General features: G+C 35.4%; 1 protein-coding gene across 1 annotated transcript; it reads right to left on the minus strand.

The window, feature by feature from the left end:
- Positions 1-2086: 2086 nt before the first annotated feature.
- On the minus strand, positions 2087-5592 carry LOC131078808 (pectinesterase). Its single transcript, XM_058016574.2, has 2 exons — positions 4323-5592; positions 2087-3022 (listed from the first exon to the last, which is right to left on the minus strand). The coding sequence occupies exons 1-2, from the start codon at positions 5242-5244 to the stop codon at positions 2337-2339; spliced, it is 1608 nt and encodes a 535-aa protein (XP_057872557.1). The 5' UTR covers positions 5245-5592; the 3' UTR covers positions 2087-2336.
- Between the last annotated feature and the right edge of the window lie 12939 nt (positions 5593-18531).

Raw genomic sequence — 18531 nt, forward strand, 5'->3', positions numbered from 1 at the left:
ACACATACGAAAGGTCTATTTTGGAGCCAGAATAGATGCAGCCGACCCATCCCAGGCCTATCCACCTTCATTTGATGGTTTCTTTGTCCCGTTTTTATAGGACAAGAGCATTGTGGCACCCTTGTCGGAACCAAGGTGCCATACCACCCTGGTCCCCCTTAAACAGGACCCATTTCAAATGAGGGCAAGCATTTCCCTTTCTTGATGGATTTTGGTCCCCATGGCCCCATTTGACCATTGAAGGCCAGCTTAATTGGTAATTTACTTAGGAACAATATATAAGGACATCCTATCAATTCATTTTGACATCCACACTTTATCCATAACATGCCATATCATTCATGCATTCAACATCAAGCATTCTCAAGCATTCAAGGCAACATTTCATTTGACCATATATTTCAAGAACCATGGAGCAAAGTCACCTCAATCTTCATGCAAGCATGTGTGTTTGATTAGGTCATTCATGTTCATATGTTTTTCATATTATTGCATTCAACATTCGTGATTACATCTAAAGAGCATTGCAACTTCATGAATCGTACAAACAAATCACTATGTATTGATGAACAAAATGAATTTGACTAATCAATGCACCTATACTCCACCAATGATTTAGTGAGGACATGCAACAAAAAATGCTTAAACTATTAAATCTTCCTATTGTACTTAGTGTTGCAATAAAAACACATATAAAACAAAACATTGATAATGACATTGACCAAATTTCCCAAGAACTCCTATTATGTAGAGGCCAACAAACAATGTAAACAACAAACCTATGGATTCAAGTAGGTCTTGTCAATCAATTTCTTGGAGAGGTGCTAGATATTGTGTACCCAGTTGGCTCTAAACCCCTAGATTTACCTTTGTATGTAATTGTCTGGTTTGATAATTACAATAGGCCACCTTGGAGCCAAGATGACCCAAAAACTATACCTATAACACCCATATCCCTTGGTAATCATAGACAAATACCGCTATCCATGGCATTGGTGATCACCATAAATAAATTCCAAGGACTAACTCTCCCCAAAGCAACAATTGATATAGGTAAAACAAAAAGGCAAGGGTTGACTTTTACAATTGTATCAAGAGTTAAATCAATTAAGGTTCTTCGTATAGAACTACCATTCTCCTTTGATCGATATGTAACAATGGAAAATAATCCATACACAATTATCGAGAAAAAAGAGGAGTCTTAACTACATCAACTCTTGTTATAATGAGTAAAGGTACGAAATTTCAAATTTAAGATTCTGTACAAAAAAATTCAATTTTTTACTTTTTGACATTGTGAAAACTTTCACATTTCTATATTTTTTACCTTTTACATAAAACCATCCAGGCTTCCCTCATAAAAATCCACTAACTTCTTGTTTCAATGTGCAAGAACGAAATCAAAGAATAACCAAAAAGATTTTCTCATACTCATTTTGTACAGCCACATGGAATAATCAACTTCAAAATCTTGAAAATTGAAATTCTCAAAAAAGAATTCTTTGATTCAATACGACCAAATATGTATTACAAATATTTCTTTAATATCACAAACAAGGTTGTATGTAAATGTTTTGAATAATTTTATTTGAAAATAGACTATTTTGTGAAGAAAACATGTGTCAATATAATCATCCTATTTTTTTATTTTTTTAATCTTTTGCACCATCATATATTAATATACAAATACTTTCCTATGGACATAGCCCTTGTAGCTCCTTCCTATACAAAAACTAATTTTAAAATAATTTTAATCACTACGTTAACCTATCATACTAGACCTTAGCTCCTATCCTATTTGTCAACGAATTGTTTAAATTTCAATTTCTACAATTAAACCGTACTCAATTAAGGCGCGGGTGTTTTGCTGCAATTATTATGGTAAGTCATTCCTGCTCTCCTAATAAAAGATTCTATAATTTGATCTAGAAGCTAATTACAAATCATGCTCCGTAAATCGTTCTCAGGAAGCTTTTTGGTGTACTTTTTTTTGAACTAGCTTTCAACGCGTTATCAAAAAGTTTGGGAAAGGACAATGGAACTTTTAGAGATCAACAATAAATCGGGATTTGACGTCTCACATCTGTAGTTTGAACTGAGAATCCATTCATCAGATAGAATTCATACACAAATGGCCATAAAATGTTTTACTATACACAAATACCATACATCTATGTCGTACCCCACACAAATCTTTACAAATAATGATTCCCATGCGGTGTTTGTCCCCTTGTTGCAGATATATTTAGACATAAGGCTCTTTGATTAACCAGACTGTTCATTACAACTGTAAAGAGAGAAAAAATCATGCTACCCTACCTCAATTATTAGAAAAATCACAGCTTAAGACCGGACAAATAAGTAACCCCAGTTGATGGAAGCCACTTGTTGCCTTCGATGAATTCAGCAACCGTAAATTCATTCGCCATTGAAGTGTTGAGAACATTGTAACCAGACCAATTTACGCGCTGGGCAAGACCTGCGCCTGGTCCATAGTTCATGTATTCCCCATAGTAGAGAGTGTTTAATGCGAAGTCTGATGAATTCCATTGCGCCCAACCCTGTGGCTCAATAATGCCGTCCAGATAATTTTGCATGAATACAGTTCTAGAGTACTGTTTCCATGGCCTACCCAGATAAGTTGGCACAGGAACATAGTCAGGGGCACTGGTCACATTGCAGTCATGGATAGAAAATCCAGTGTTCTCGTTTGGGTCCTTTCTTCCTTGCGCTGTGATGGTAATGGTTTGCTGTTCCAGTGGTTTCCTCGCCATTATTGTGCAGCTCTGTAGAACTGCCGCTGCATTACCAAAGATGAAATCTACTGTGCCGTAAATTTCACATTCTCTGTAAAATTGGCGAAGAGAATGAGCGTACAGAGTGTCTTGGTAACCGTCAAAGCTGCAGCGGTAGAAGACTGAGAGATCGGATCCAACTCGAAGGGCCACGGCTTGGTGTTTGTATGCTCCCGCTGTGTTCTGGAAGCCAATGTCTCTTGCTATAAATCCTGCCCCTTTCACAGCTGCATTTGTGAAAGAAGAGACGTTAATAAAGCAAGTAATTTAGTGCATTGATAGATCAATTAAGTAAGCAGGGAATAACACTTCATTTTCTACACGGTCAAAGGTTCTAATTTCCTTAGCCTTTTTGAAGGAATAATCCCACCACGGTACCCTTACCCTTTTAAAGGAATAATCCCCATTACAGATCTTAAACAGCGGCAACCTGTAATGCGAATGGCTATTCAATTTTTAAGATGTGTCATATATCATTATTTATGTATTGGTACATCTTAAAGCTGGATAAGTGCTTTCATCTCAACAATGATCATAGTGGCAACGACCACTGACATCAACATTAAATGAGAAGAAACTGTTAGAAATAAGTCATATTGGGATAAAAAATGGATTGGTCTTAAAACAGTCAATAGTTCAATGGTAGAGCACTTCAATAGCAAATGAAAGGTCCTAAATTGAGTCTTATTTGGTCCATGACAAACTCAACTTAGTATTAGAGCCAAGCCAAGCCAAACTAGGAGCTCCAAGTATATGTAGAGTAGCTTAAGAAGGGTTTTGGAAATAAGTCACACTTGGAGCAAAATGGATTGTCCTAAAGTGGCCACTAGTTTAGTGGTAGTGCTCTTGAATAAGAAATAGAAAGTCTTAAGTTTGAATCCTAAAAGATCTATGAAAAACTCAATAGAAATTAAAGAATATGTCCTTGACCATTTAAAAATGCACATTAGATCATGAAAGATTTTAGAATAAGCATCGGTTTAATAAACTAAACAGGGAGGAGGTGGGTATTGGAACAACAATTCACATTATCAGACCTTAGTCTTTGAAAGGATAATCCAATCTCTCGATTATAATGGATTAGTTCATAACAAAAGGGCTACCAATTCTAGCTCCAAATTCCTATGAGAAGACCCATAAAAGGAGAAAAAAAGAAGTCAGAAGGACTTATCAAATCTAGAGAAAATTAAATGGTTGACTCACCGACGAGTTCATGGTATCAATTTGGAACTGAATATAAGACAGTCTGGATTATAAATGGACAAGCTGTCATGGAACGAGACTCCTTACTTGCACAACTTATGGTGATAACGATCTTTCAACCTATTTTAAGTAAAGTTTATCTTTAAGTGCATCAGAAAACAACAAAAAAAATTGACAGATTTTAACCCAAATGATAAACTAATTGACATCTACCTAGTGCATACCACAACACCAAATCTAAAGATCCTTCTACCAAGCTCTAACCTCTCAAAGTACAATTAACAGTGAAAAAGTGAGCAGGCATACTTCACAATGGACACCCACCGAAGGTTGCAGAATGGTAAGTGGTCGTGCCGTCTACCACGCTTTTATTCCCTGTAACAATGGTGGAATCCATCCCATCGCCAACCAGCATGAGATTCATCTTCCTTTTGCCGACCTCAACGTTCTCATAATACACGCCTGCAGTGACATAGATGACGTATCTCTGATTGCTCTTTTCAGGAGCATTGTTAATGGCGTCGGTGATCGTTGTGTAATCACCGGAACCATCCTGAGCCACCACAGCATCTGCCTGTATATCATCTGCAGTATCCTGTAGAAGCCTGCGATCTACGGCGGAGAGCCAGTGGGGAAAATCATAACCACCGCCATGCCGGTCAAACAACAAACGGCGGTTATGAAGAGTAGATTTGAAATCAGCTAAATTTACAATTCCCATAAACAAGGCAAGTGCAGCACTAATGGCCTGGGAAATTTGCTGTACACTGCTCTGCAACTGAGATTTAACGACCCCATTTGTGCCGGTTATGCCTTCAATGCAGGTGTCCTGATTGGTCAGACTACCGCTGAGAAACGTATTGACGCTGCTGGCCTGAAAAGCATTGGAAGTGAAATCCAGATTTAAGATATGCTGGAGAACCTCACTGAGATGGTCGGCGGTATCGTCCAAGAGGTCGATACAGTCTTGAAGAGCAATCTGCTCTAGTCCAGGAGACGCTTTTCCTGAAAGACTTACAGCCATGGAGGATGTACTTTTTACTGTACCAATTGCTGCTTGAACGGCTACGTTGAGCAGCTGTGTGGGATTCAAATTGGGCAATCCTGGTATGCCCAGGAGACTTGAAGCACAAAGCTCAGGCTCAGACGAAGTCTTGCATGCCGAACTAATGAATTCGTTAGAGTAGGCGAGTGGCAGAGCAGAAAAAATTACCATCGCCATTAGCGCTACTGCAACTTTAGCCATCACAAGATCTCTTCTTGTTCTCAATGTGATTCAAGATGTTGATGTAAATAACAGAATAAAGAAAGATCTCTTCTTGTTCAAATGATAGATCACAAAATGTGTGATCTAAAATGTTCATACAAATAAAAACACACTATCAAATCTAAAAAACAGTAGAAATGCAGATAAAACCATACAATCAAATCTATAAACAGCACAATGAAAGAGCTCTTCTTGTCATGCTCATGCAGAGACTATCTCTGATGACCATAGAATTCATTGTTTCGCTTTGTGCTCGTCTATATAGATTCGTCGATATAATTATCCATTGGAAGAGGTTTTATGATATTAAGTGATTGGTCAGTAATGTCGGTAAGCACGCTTACCTTATGATTAGGTGAACTGTCAAATACTGAGGAATTTTCTTTCCGCGCATGTGCATCTATTTCAACGCTCTGCTTTTTTATGGTACAGCTTTGCGTTGCAACACGATGCTCGTAACCCAAGAATTCTCGCTTTTCGTTCCTGTCATTTCAGACTGTGAGAAATGGAATGGATTCCCTTCCCGGTCGGTGCACGAATTCTTTTTAGTGGGTATTCGTTTGGCAACGTGCGCGGTGTCTTTCTAATGAAGTGAAGTATGAAGATTTAAAGAATATCTTAATGACAAGAAAAACAAATGGTTCTCAAGAAGGCGACTGAGCAACTGTAACATGATTTGGATTTCTAGCGTGGAAAAAAGAAATCATATTTTGAATTTCAGATGTTTAGAGTAGCGGAGTTCTCTCTTTGTGTCCGTTCCAAGTTGTAGCATGTGCATTTCTTGAAACTTAAAACACATCTAATAATGGCAGTACTACTGAACTCTACCATGGGCGAATGATCTGGTATTCTAAACTTGTGGGTGGACGGTTCCTACAATAAAATGATAGATCACGATGTTGTCCCTAGCGTCGTTGTCTTCTTTCTTGAGATTGATGGCACAACGACTAATATTAAAATTGTGGAGTACATAATTTGTGTGTTTCTATGTTTTCTACATATATAAAATTTTACTCAACAATCTGGTTATTTTTATAATATTTCAATGATCTATATTTTTTAATAAAAGATTTTGTATCATTCATAAAGTCATGTAGTTATTCAATATAAGAACACGAATCTTTTGGACTTAAATTTCTTTGACTAAGAGACAAAGACCTAGGGGTACCCTTCATGATCTATTTTAGTTTTTGTTTTTAGTGCATAGTTATTCAATATAAGAGCACGAGCTTTTCGGACTAAAATTTCTTTGACTAAGAGTCAAACACTGAGGGGTACCCTAATTCCATGATCTATTTTAGCTTTTACTTTTAGTGCATACTTTTATTTATTTTTATGTTCTTCTAGATTGTTTTTTGATGTATAATTTTAGTCAACAATTAGGCTATTTTTATAATATTTAAAGACATTTTAATTAAAAAACTGAATTAAGCAATCATAAAGAACGTCCTTAGATTATTTTCATGATATTGGATACGAGACTATACTACGAGGAGGATGTATAAATTTGTTTTCTCTTTTACAAAAAATGGGTATTAGTTTTTATTTATTAGTAACTGGTATTGACAACCATCAATAATTGATAATCAATGCATATTGTCATAGCACATTTCAAATATATTTTAAAATATATTTATATATCAAAGTGCATTACGATTCAACAATTAGGACATCCATTCTTAAACCTTTTTTCCTACTATCAACTTCTTGGGGCCTAACCAAGGTAAAAGGAAATCCTAAATTTCAATCCTTATATAGCTAGTGCTTCAATACTTATTAGTACCACCAAGTTTTTGTTGGTCATAGAGCACGATCTTATTAGCGCCAGCCAGTTTTAGATACATGTTTTTGGTGGTAAATCTAGATCATTGATTATTAGGTCATTAGGTCATAGATGTAATGGTAGAGATTATGTTGAATTTTCTTGTCTTACAAAGAGAACCCCTTATATGAGGGAATCATATAAGAGGTTTTCCTTCTAGGGCAATAAAATCCAACATGAGGTTTAACTTAGGCAAGCCCCTATATAGCACAACCATTTTCTTTGTATTTTGTGTATGTAGGTTTAGATCCAACTACGAAATAGGTAAATATGAGTAGATAAAACTAAGATAATTGTGATAGACTTTGAATGGACAAAAATGTTGGCAAGAGACATTGTTCTAGTGAAGTTTGATGCATGAGAAATGCTTATGGATTGTCATTGATGGAAACTCAGTCCATAAATCATATCCGGTGCATGTAAATTTGATTTACTGGAAATCATATTGTTCGCGAGGCATAAGTCTGGAAGGTGGAACACAGTAACTGGTAGAGTATGAGTTCAGTGTGAATATCTTGATTTTGGTTGTATAATTTTGGTTGCAGTGATAGAGGCAGACGACTTGAGGTTCAAGGCAGATTACTTCATAATCCTGATATTCAGTGTTAATTCATAAGTGAGACTGAAGGTTCGATATCTGGTAATTCTGGTAGAAAAGAGCTATTTTGATGTAACGTATGTTGTAGAATTCTCAACGGTTGAATTCGGTGATTGGTTTCGTGTTCGAGGAGATTGGGCCGAATTGTGGGAAGCCTATTATCATGTTGTCTAGTCCGCATATGATTTTGTGGACGTATTGAGTTAGCTTAAGGTTACACGTTTCATGTTGCGTGTTATGTAGTTTTTGGAACCCAACATGGTTATTGATCTATTTTGTTGATGCAGATATATAAGATCGATTTGGTTGAGCATTTTGATGTATGCATGAGCGCGAGAATTCTATATGAGCGAATGTGTGAAGTTTAGTGAATGTGATTGATGGTTTTGGTCATCTCATGTATGACAGAGCAGGAAAATAGAGTAGAAAGATAGAACAATTGTAGAATTCAAATTGAGCCTAACCGAAACTGCTATTTGGCATAAGTAGATGCTATTCTTCAGTTCATTCATTATTGTAATCAATTGTAATCGCCTCTAAGGCAGTGAGACTTCCTCTAGGTTGTAGCCCTTTTGTAATTGAGCAATGAGCTCTAGGCAATGTGGTTGAATGCAACTGAATTCCTTTATATGTAATATTATCATACTCCTGAACAAAGTATAATAAAATTATGGGTTCAAATCCCACCATGGTGTTCCCCTTTTCAGTTTTTCACATAAAAATTCCAGTGTTATGGTATTGTGATTGATTGGTTTATGTTTATGCATTTTACTTTCATTCTTATGCATTTGGTGGTTTAAGAACCAGGTAAATAACTTTTTAAATTGCAGGACACTAATTCACCCCCCCTCTTAGTGTTCATTGATTCCAACAATTAGTATCAGAGCTTAGTTCGTCTGAAGAAGTCTAACAGCTTGAGAAAGATCTGGAAGATTGAATCAATGGACTTCGGTTTGCAGAAGCAGCTTACTGTGGCACTTGAAGATCTTGATGCAGCGATGAAGGAAAATAGTAGATTGAGAAGAAGTTTGGATGTTGCTGAGGATTTCGTTGAATCTCTGAAAGAAAGATGAGTACATCTAGAGAGAAGAGAAAATAATCGATGGATATACTGAAGGAGAAGGAAGAACAAAGCATTAATAATCAAGCCCTACAAGACAAGACAGATAAATGTGAGAAGCTTGCTAGAGATAATGCAACACTGAAGATGAGATGCAATCTATTGTGATGAAGCTAACAAAGGAGATTGAAGACCAGAAGAAGAATGAAGAAAATCTAACTTAGTTATTGAAGGACAAATTTGATGAATGTTGTAGATTGAACTATGAAAATCATCAGTTGAGACTTGAATTGGTGCAATGCAAGAATAATGGACAAGAAATTGAAAGGCAGATTATAATTCTGAGAGATCTTTCTACTACTAATGAGTACAAAGAAAAATTCAAATCTAGTTCAACCCAGTTAGATGAGATGCTAGAAAGTCAGAGACATGGGAAATACTATTAGGATTCCCACAGATACTGAGAGGGGGGGGTGAGAATCAGTATCTAACCGGTAATAAGATTTTCTTAACTTAAAACATGTAGAGCATATTAATACTGTGTATCAGTAAATAGAAAGTAATGCAATAAACAGAGATAAAAACAACCACATGAAAAACACACCATAACACAATATTTTAATGAGGAAACCCGGTGTGGGAAAAACCTCGGTGGGATTTGTGACCCACAATATTCACTTACTGGCCAATAAGAGAATATTACTGCTACAAGAGGGGCCTGCACATGCAGGAAGGCCAAGTGCCTAGAGCTCACTGCTCAAATACAAAATAGGAAGTCTCACTGACTTACAAAATGGATTATATCAATCCAGTGTCTTGTATTGCTTCAAAATAGCATCTATAATGCCAGATCTAGTACCGGTTTCTTCTCTGCTTCTTACATAAACCCTTAACCTATATTTCGCATAATAGATCTGCCTTATTTCACCTAATTACATTCCTCAATCCTTACATAATTGTTCTACAATGATCTCTCTTATATAAGAGTCATTTTACAACCCGCCAAGTCGGCTTACAATGATTTTACAATAATAAACAAAATATATTAACAACAAAGTTCCTATCGGCTTCTGTGCCGGTATGCTTCCTTTTACTGCCAGTGCCGGTGGTCTATGTGTCGGTGTAGAATCTAACTTTGCTAGTGCTGGTGGATTGCCTTGTTGGTGACATAGGATTGTAAGGTTGCCATCAATGAAAAAACCTTCAATCACCTACAAAGTCTCATTGGAGTGTGCATTTGCCAACAAATACATGTGAGGACTTGTCTTTGAGAAAGGAGAATCCTCCAGTTGGACAAAGCAATCATTAGAAGAATAAGAAACCTCTAGTAAGATAGCCTAATGCCTATAAATACAATGGTAAACATTTTGTTTGTCGAAAATTTGGTCATATGGCAAATCAATTCATAAATAGGATGATGAATAATATGGTAAATAATGGTCCTACCTTTGCCGGTCAATGTTTCATATGCAACAACTTTGGTCATAAGTCAAACATGTGCATGACAGTGATGAACAATTTCCAAAATAAGAGATGTTATTCTTGTGGAATGTTTGGACACATTTCTAACCAATGTAGGGTGAGACCAAATCATATGAACTTCAAGCCTATGCAAGGAAATGTTGTTTTCTTTGCATGCAACAAAGCCGATCATATTACAAAATATTGCAGAAGCAAGAATGCGAGTAAGAATGTGCTAGTAGATAAGAATAAATCAGATGAGAAAGGCAAAGCGAATGTTGAAGAGGTTAGAGAGAAGCATAAGAAGATGTGGGTTAAGAAGGAAGATTCAAATGTTCAAAATGGCTCCACACCCGATTCTGATGTTGGAACCTCATCCAATAACTAAGGAACTTTGGCTTTAGGGGGAAGATTTTCATACATATCCTCAAAACCCCCTTTCAGAGATCTGTAACCGGTCAAGGATGGTTGCATATGATTGATATTAGTTGTGTAGTTGATATCTGAAAAATTCTATGGCAATTTGAGAGTCTGGTGATGAATTTGTTGAAGAAGCAAGTTATCTAGAAAGCCTTTAGGGTTGTGCATTTATTACAACTTAAAGTTAGGTTTTCAGTGGATAAAAAGGGAACTCTATTGTTCATTCTTCACATTGCGAATGAAGAGAAAGAGCAGAAGAGAAAGGCAAACAAGATTGAGCAAAGTAAATTGAGCTTGAAGCGATCCGACACCGATTCCTAATATCCAGTTGAATTTGAAAAGGTATTTATCTGTGTTTGAGCTATATGTTTGTAAACCTACTTTCAAAATGGCATCACAGTCCAGAATTGCACCTCCATTGGTAGTTGAGATTACTAAAAGGGTAAGGCCGATGTTTAAGAAACATCCATTCAAATTAGTCGAAGATGATCCAGAAAGAGCCTTTTCCTCTGAGTCGTATGACATGTTGCACAATGAAGATATTAGGGCGTACATTCACTGTAATATTGAAGGCCTTGGAAATGCAAACATGCTATCATTATACACCAAGAATATGATGGATGGAATGGGGAATCTAAAGATTGAATTCAAATCATTGCAAGACAAGGGTTTTATCCAGTTTGTTCACTTTTCGGTGTTCGATGAAACCGAATGGGTTAGGTATGTCTTGAGCCAAATCCATGATGAGTTTATGTGGCTAGATAGACTTCACATGATCACTAAGCAAGTCATTTAGGTGGTAACCTATTTGAATGCAACTGGTGAGATCCCCGGTCTAAGGAATGTCAAGAACAAAATAGTGACAGAGGTTACTGGATCCCAACATGATAGTCAGTCAATGACAATAAGTGATATTATTAAACATGATGTGAGATTTGATTCAATAGTGACAAGTTATAAGGTGTACTAGTCCAACAAACAAAATTTAGTATCCAGTACTGCTATATGTGTAGCTTATCAATTTCTTAAGGAGGACAAAAGATATGATCTATGTGGAGTACTTCTTAGTGAGTTAATGAGCAATCTGAAGAAGATAAAACAAGATAAGAAACATGTTTTCAAGTTCGGTTCTCTAATTTTTTGTTTGGCAATATACTTTTTGAATGAAATTCCCAGTATAGGAAAAGTTCAGTGTCCTTATGATAAATCGGTGGCAGTAAAAATCAAAGAAGGGGTTAGTGTAGGATCAAGGGGGCCAAAAAGTGGCGATGTGAAAACATAGCCTTCCTCACTTGCCTAAAAACACGAAAAATCCATGTTGACTTTTTGCTTGGCCTGCGTGTCAGTACACCTTGGCCTGGTAATTACCTATGCAAATCGGATATCCGATTTTTATTTGTAATTTTAATTTAAAAAATATATTATATGTTACATATTATATAATATATTATTACATTATATATATTATATACTACTAATATTATATTATATTATATATTATATATTATATATAATATAATACAATACGTATTATATAATATAATAATATATTATATAATATTGTATTATATAATATATTATTATATTATATTATAATATAATATAATAATATATTATATAATACAATATTATATATAATACAATATTATATATAATATAATATAATATAATATAATATAATATAATATAATATTATATTATATTATATTATATAATATATAATATAATATAATATTATTATATATAATATAATATTGTATTATATATTATTATATATAATACAATATTATATTATATTATATTATATTATATTATATTGTAATATATTGTAATATAATATTATATTATATTATATTGTAATATAATATTATATTATATTATATTATATTGTAATATAATATTATATTATATTATATTGTAATATAATATTATATTATATTATATTATAATATAATATAATATAATATAATATAATTTTGTATTATATTATATATTATAATATATATAATATAATACAATACGTATTATATAATATAATAATATATTATATAATATGTATTATATAATATAATATATTATATTATATTATATTATATTATAATACAATATTATATAATATAATACAATATTATATAATATAATACAATATTATATAATATAATACAATATTATATAATATAATACAATATTATATAATATAATATAATATATATTATATATTATATATTATATATTATATAATATAATATTATTTTATATTATATATTATAATATAATATAATATTGTATAATATTATATATTATAATATAATATAATATTGTATTATATTATATTATATATAATATAATATAATATTGTATTATATATAATATAATATAATATAATATAATATAATATAATACAATACGTATTATATAATATAATAATATATTATATAAAATATTATTATATTATATTATATTATAATATTATATTATATTATATTATATTATATTATATTATATTATATAATACTTATTGTATTATATTATATACATTATAATATATAATATAATATAATATAATATAATATAATATAATATTATAATATAATAATATATTATATAATATATTATTATTTATATATGTTATTTAAAAATAATTTGAGTATAGAAATCGGATATCCGATTTTCTGAGACTTTTATATTTCGATAGTGACAGTCCCGTGAGTCATTTTTAACTCACGGGCTGCGTGAATTCATCAAAATCCGATATCTGCTCCATCCGATATTCGGTGTTTTGACAAAAAATTGCTAAAAAATAGATTTAGAGGTAAGAATTTTATCATTTTGAATCATTTTCATTCATTTTTTGTATTTTTTTGTTAATGTTTATTTGATTTTTCATTGAAAATATGGTTTTTTTCATGAAAACTAGATTTTTTTAAAACAAATACCTAATTGTTTAAATTTGTTAACTAAATTTAATTCTTTACATTCAATTAGGTTAAAAATTGGAGATAACAATGAAAACACTGACCAACCACAACTGCAACAACCAAACCCTCATTCGCCAAACCCCCCCTCAATTCAAGATTTGATTGCACAAAATTTGAATGAATTGAGGGGGATTGCAGAAGTATATCGTAGGATCCCTCGTCTAAACCCATTGTTTGATCCTCTCACGTCGATCATAAAAAGTATAGAAACCATGACTAAGGAGCATGATGTCGCCCTTTTGTGGCAAGATTCTATGAAGGAAAAATATGCAGATGGCTTGTCGTATAAGGATATCAAGGAGCTTGAGATATCCAAAGCCGAAATCGCCTCATTGTTTATCAATCCCCATACTAGTTAGCCCGTAGATCCCCAAAAAATAAAACTTTCTATCAAATGGTGCACAAATGATGGGATTGTGAAAAACTTTTGGGATTGTTGGTGGATGGTTTTTGACAAACCACCCAAAAACAATCTTGATATCCCCTTCTATTTCATAAAAAATTGTATGCTGAGTTTGTTTTACACAAACATGTGAACTACTCTGACATCCAACCTTTCCAGGGTGTAGGTTTAGGTATGCCCCAAAATAGACCTGGGGCAGTCAGAGTAGTCTAGAGCCCATATGTCCCCCCTCCTCTTGTTGATCCCCCACCTGCAGTTCAGCATCCTGATATCATTTGTGAGGTGGCTTCACAAACCATATCGGCTATTCACTCTTTGAGTAGCCTTTTGGTTTCTCAGGCTGCATTAGTAGCTTAGCCTACTCTTGATGGTAGCGGTGCATCCGGTGACACGTCATCCTTGGCTCCACACATATGTGTACCCCATAGTTGTGTCATGTGTGGGCACGTATGCTTGGGTCCAGTTGGACAGCCCGTTGATCCTCCTGTGGACAGTTCAGATTATGAGGTGAATGAGATGCATGATGTAGCAGATGTTATTACACAGACTGGAGGATACCCTGGGGAGTCCTCACATGTTAGAGGCGAGGAGGCACCATCATCATACATTGATGGTGTATTGGTAAGATTTGTGTTTTCACAGTTCATGTTATATTTTAATAAAATATTTATAAATTAGATAATATTAAGTACTAATTTTTATTTACATGGTCTATTTAACAGTTGATGACTGAGGATGAGTTGAGATAGATTCGGGAGGGCACCTTGTTGGCCATTTTATTTGGCCTTGATAGCTTGACGGTACATATATTATTGCACCTAGTCATTTATATTGGTATTAATTAGATTATGTAGTAACTTGCATGTATATCGTATTTTACTCTTGTAGGGCACAAGCAGCACGAGTGCTGGGCAGTGTGATTTAGGATCTAGTAGTGCAGTTGGAGACAAGGGAAAGGTAATTGAATGCAAATATGATTGAATGAATAGTTTAAAAAACTTATAGTGATTATACATGTCTAGACATAAATTAATAGTTTCATATACTTGTTGTGTATATATACAAAGAATTCTTGGCTTCACATCCTTGATGACTACACCCAGTATACCTGAAGAAGAAGAAGAGATACCTCGAGTAGATGTGTGTTTATTTTATTTTTTGATTAGTAGATATAATTTGTTATTATCAGTGACAATTATATGCTAACTTGTATCAATGTCATGTTTCTGAACATATGTAGGTTGTGTATGAAAATATTCAAAACATACCTCCTCTATCGAAGACATACATCAAGAGTCCTGCAAAGCTGAAGAGAAAACGTGGAGATGAGGTAAACATGAATAGTTCAATTATAGTTCATTTTTATGTTAACTTTTCGAATGTGAATTATATAATATAATTAATATTAATCGTGGTTTGTTTTTCTTGTGCAGGATCCTTCAGAGCCAAGCAGTGCGGTGAAGAGGATCGATTTTGATGATCCATCAACAACTTAGGATGTTATAGATAGTTTTGGGATGCTTACATGTCTGGTTGGCATGTATATTTTATATATGGACATACATTCACGTATTTAGACATACATTTTGTTTCAGTTGGCGTTTATGCCATATTTATGTATGGACATACATTTGTAATCATTTGACATTTTTATATATATAGAAGTTGATATTCGATCATATAAATTGTTGCTCATCTGTGCGTGGTGTTATCATGGAAATCTTTAATATTCATTCCAATAATTAACAATAGTTAATAATGGCTATTTAATGAACAATACAATTCATTTCATTTCATCGTAATTGTTGTTTTAATAATGAACAATACAATACAATTCATTTAATGAACAATACAATTCATTTAATCAACAATACAATACAATTCATTCAATGAACAATACAATTCATTTAATGAACAATACCCTACATATGCTCCTATTTTGCTCCCCCTCTCGATCAAATGCTCGGGGTCATACCCTATCGACGTCGTCACTTAAGCGCCCTAAGTGCTCAAAATTGTCAAACTTTGACGGGCCCTAACTCAGAATCTGTTTAACCTGCTAACGATCCGTTTGAACCTATGGGGCCACAAGAAGGATCCCTACAAAAGCCTATCTCGGTATTTCAATTTTCCCTATGGTTTTATTAGGGCAGCAATTTTTCGGTTGGCAAAAAAATCGTCACTCTCACTCAATGGAATGTTGTCGCATGGCCAATTTCAAGTTCTGCTCGTCGCGATGATGAACCGTCAGCTCCAACATGTCCAGTTAGGAATTATTACCCTACACATGCTCCTATTTTTCCCCCCCACTCGATTGAACGCTCAGGGTCATACCCTACCAACGTCATCCCTTGAGTGCCCTAAGTGCTCAAAATTGTCAAACTTTGATGGGCCCTAACTCAAAATCCATGGCACCTGCAAACGAACCGTTTGAACCTACGAGGCCATGAGAGGGGTCCCTACAAAAGGTTATCTCAGTTTTTCAAGTTGCCCTACGGTTTTAATAGGGCATCAATTTTTTGGTTGGCGAAAAAATCGTCAGTCTCACCCAATGGAATGTTGTCGCATGGCCGATTTCTCGTTCTGCTTGTCGCGATGATGAACCGTTAGCTCCAACATGTCCAGTTAGGCATTATTACCCTACACATGCTCCTATTTTTCCCCCCAACTCGATCGAACGCTCGGGGTCATACCCTACCGACGTCGTCCCTTGAGCGCCCTAAGTGCTCAAAATTGTCAAACTTTGACGGGCCCTAACTCGGAATTCGTGGCACCTGCGAATGATCCGTTTGAACCTACAAGGCGATGAGAGGGGCCCCTAAAAAATCCTATCTCAGTTTTCCAAGTTGCCCTACGGTTTCATTAGGGCAGCAATTTGTCAGTTGGCAAAAAAATTGTCAGTCTCACTCGATGGAATGTTGTCGCGTGGCCGATTTCTCATTCTGCTCATCGCGATGATGAACCATCGGCTCCGACATGTCCAGTTAGGCATTATTTCCCTATGCATGATCCTATTTTCCCCCCCCACTCGATCGAATGCTTGGGGTCATACCCTACTGACGTCATCCCTTGAGTGCCCTAAGTGCTCAAAATTGTCAAACTTTGACAGGCCCTAACTCATAATCCGTGGCACCTGCGAATGATTTGTTTGAACTTACAGGGCCACGAGAGGGGTCCCTACAAAAGCCAATCTTGGTTTTTCAAGTTGCCCTACGGTTTTATTAGGGCAGCAAATTTTCAGTTGGCAAAAAAATCGTCAGTCTCACTCAATGGAATGTTGTCGCGTGGCCGATTTCTTGTTCTCCTCGTCGCGATAACAGATCATCGACTCTGACATGTCTAGTTAGGCATTATTTCCCTACGCATGCTCCTATTTTTGCCCCCCACTCAATCGAACGCTCGGGGTCATACCTACCGACGTCATCCCTTGAGCGCCAAAAGTGCTCAAAATTTTCAAACTTTGACGGGCCCTAACTCGGAATCCATGGCACTTACAAGTGATCTGTTTGAACCTATAGGGCCACAAGAGGGTTCCCTACAAAATCCTATCTCGATTTTTCAAGTTTCCCTACGGTTTTATTAGGGCAGCAATTTTTTGGTTGGCGAAAAAATCGTCAGTCTCACACAATGGAATGTTGTCGCATGGCCGATTTCTCATTCTGCTCGTCGTGATGACGAACCGTTGGCTCTGACATGTCCAATTAGGCATTATTTCCCTACGCATGCTCCTATTTTTCCCCCCCATTTGATCGAACACTCGGGGTCATACCCTACCGACGTCGTCCCTTGAGCGCCCTAAGTGCTCAAATTTGTCAAACTTTGACAGGCCCTAACTCAAAATTCGTTGAACCTGCAAATGATCCGTTTGAACCTACGGGGCCATGAGAAGGGTCCCTACAAAAGCCTATTTCGGTATTTCAATTTTCCTTACGGTTTTATTAGGGCAGCAATTTTTTAGTTGGCAAAAAAATTGTCACTCTCACTCAATCGAATGTTGTCTTGTGGCCAATTTCTTGTTCTGCTTGTCGCGATGACGAACTGTCAGCTCCAACATGTCCAGTTAGGTATTATTACCTTATGCATGCTCCTATTTTGCCCCCACACTCGATCGAACGCTCAAGGTCATACCCTACCAGCGTCGTCCCTTGAGTGCCCTAAGTGCTCAAAATTGTCAAACTTTGACAGGCCCTAACTCAGAATCCATGGCACTTGCGAATGATCTATTTGAACCTACAGGGCCATGAGAGGGGTCCCTACAAAAGCCTATCTCAGTTTTTCAAGTTGCCTTACAGTTTTATTAGGGCAGCAATTTTTCGGTTGGCGAAAAAATTGTCAGTCTCACTCAATGGAATGTTGTCGCATGGCCGATTTCTTGTTCTACTCATCGTGATGATGAACCGCCGGCTCCAACATGTCCAATTAGGCATTATTACCCTACGCATGCTCCTATTTTGCCCCCCAACTCGATTGAACGCTCAGGGTCATACCCTACCGACGTCGTCCCTTGAGCGCCCTAAGTGCTCA

This window comes from Cryptomeria japonica, chromosome 2 (assembly GCF_030272615.1).
Source record: "Cryptomeria japonica chromosome 2, Sugi_1.0, whole genome shotgun sequence".
Lineage (NCBI taxonomy): Eukaryota > Viridiplantae > Streptophyta > Pinopsida > Cupressales > Cupressaceae > Cryptomeria > Cryptomeria japonica.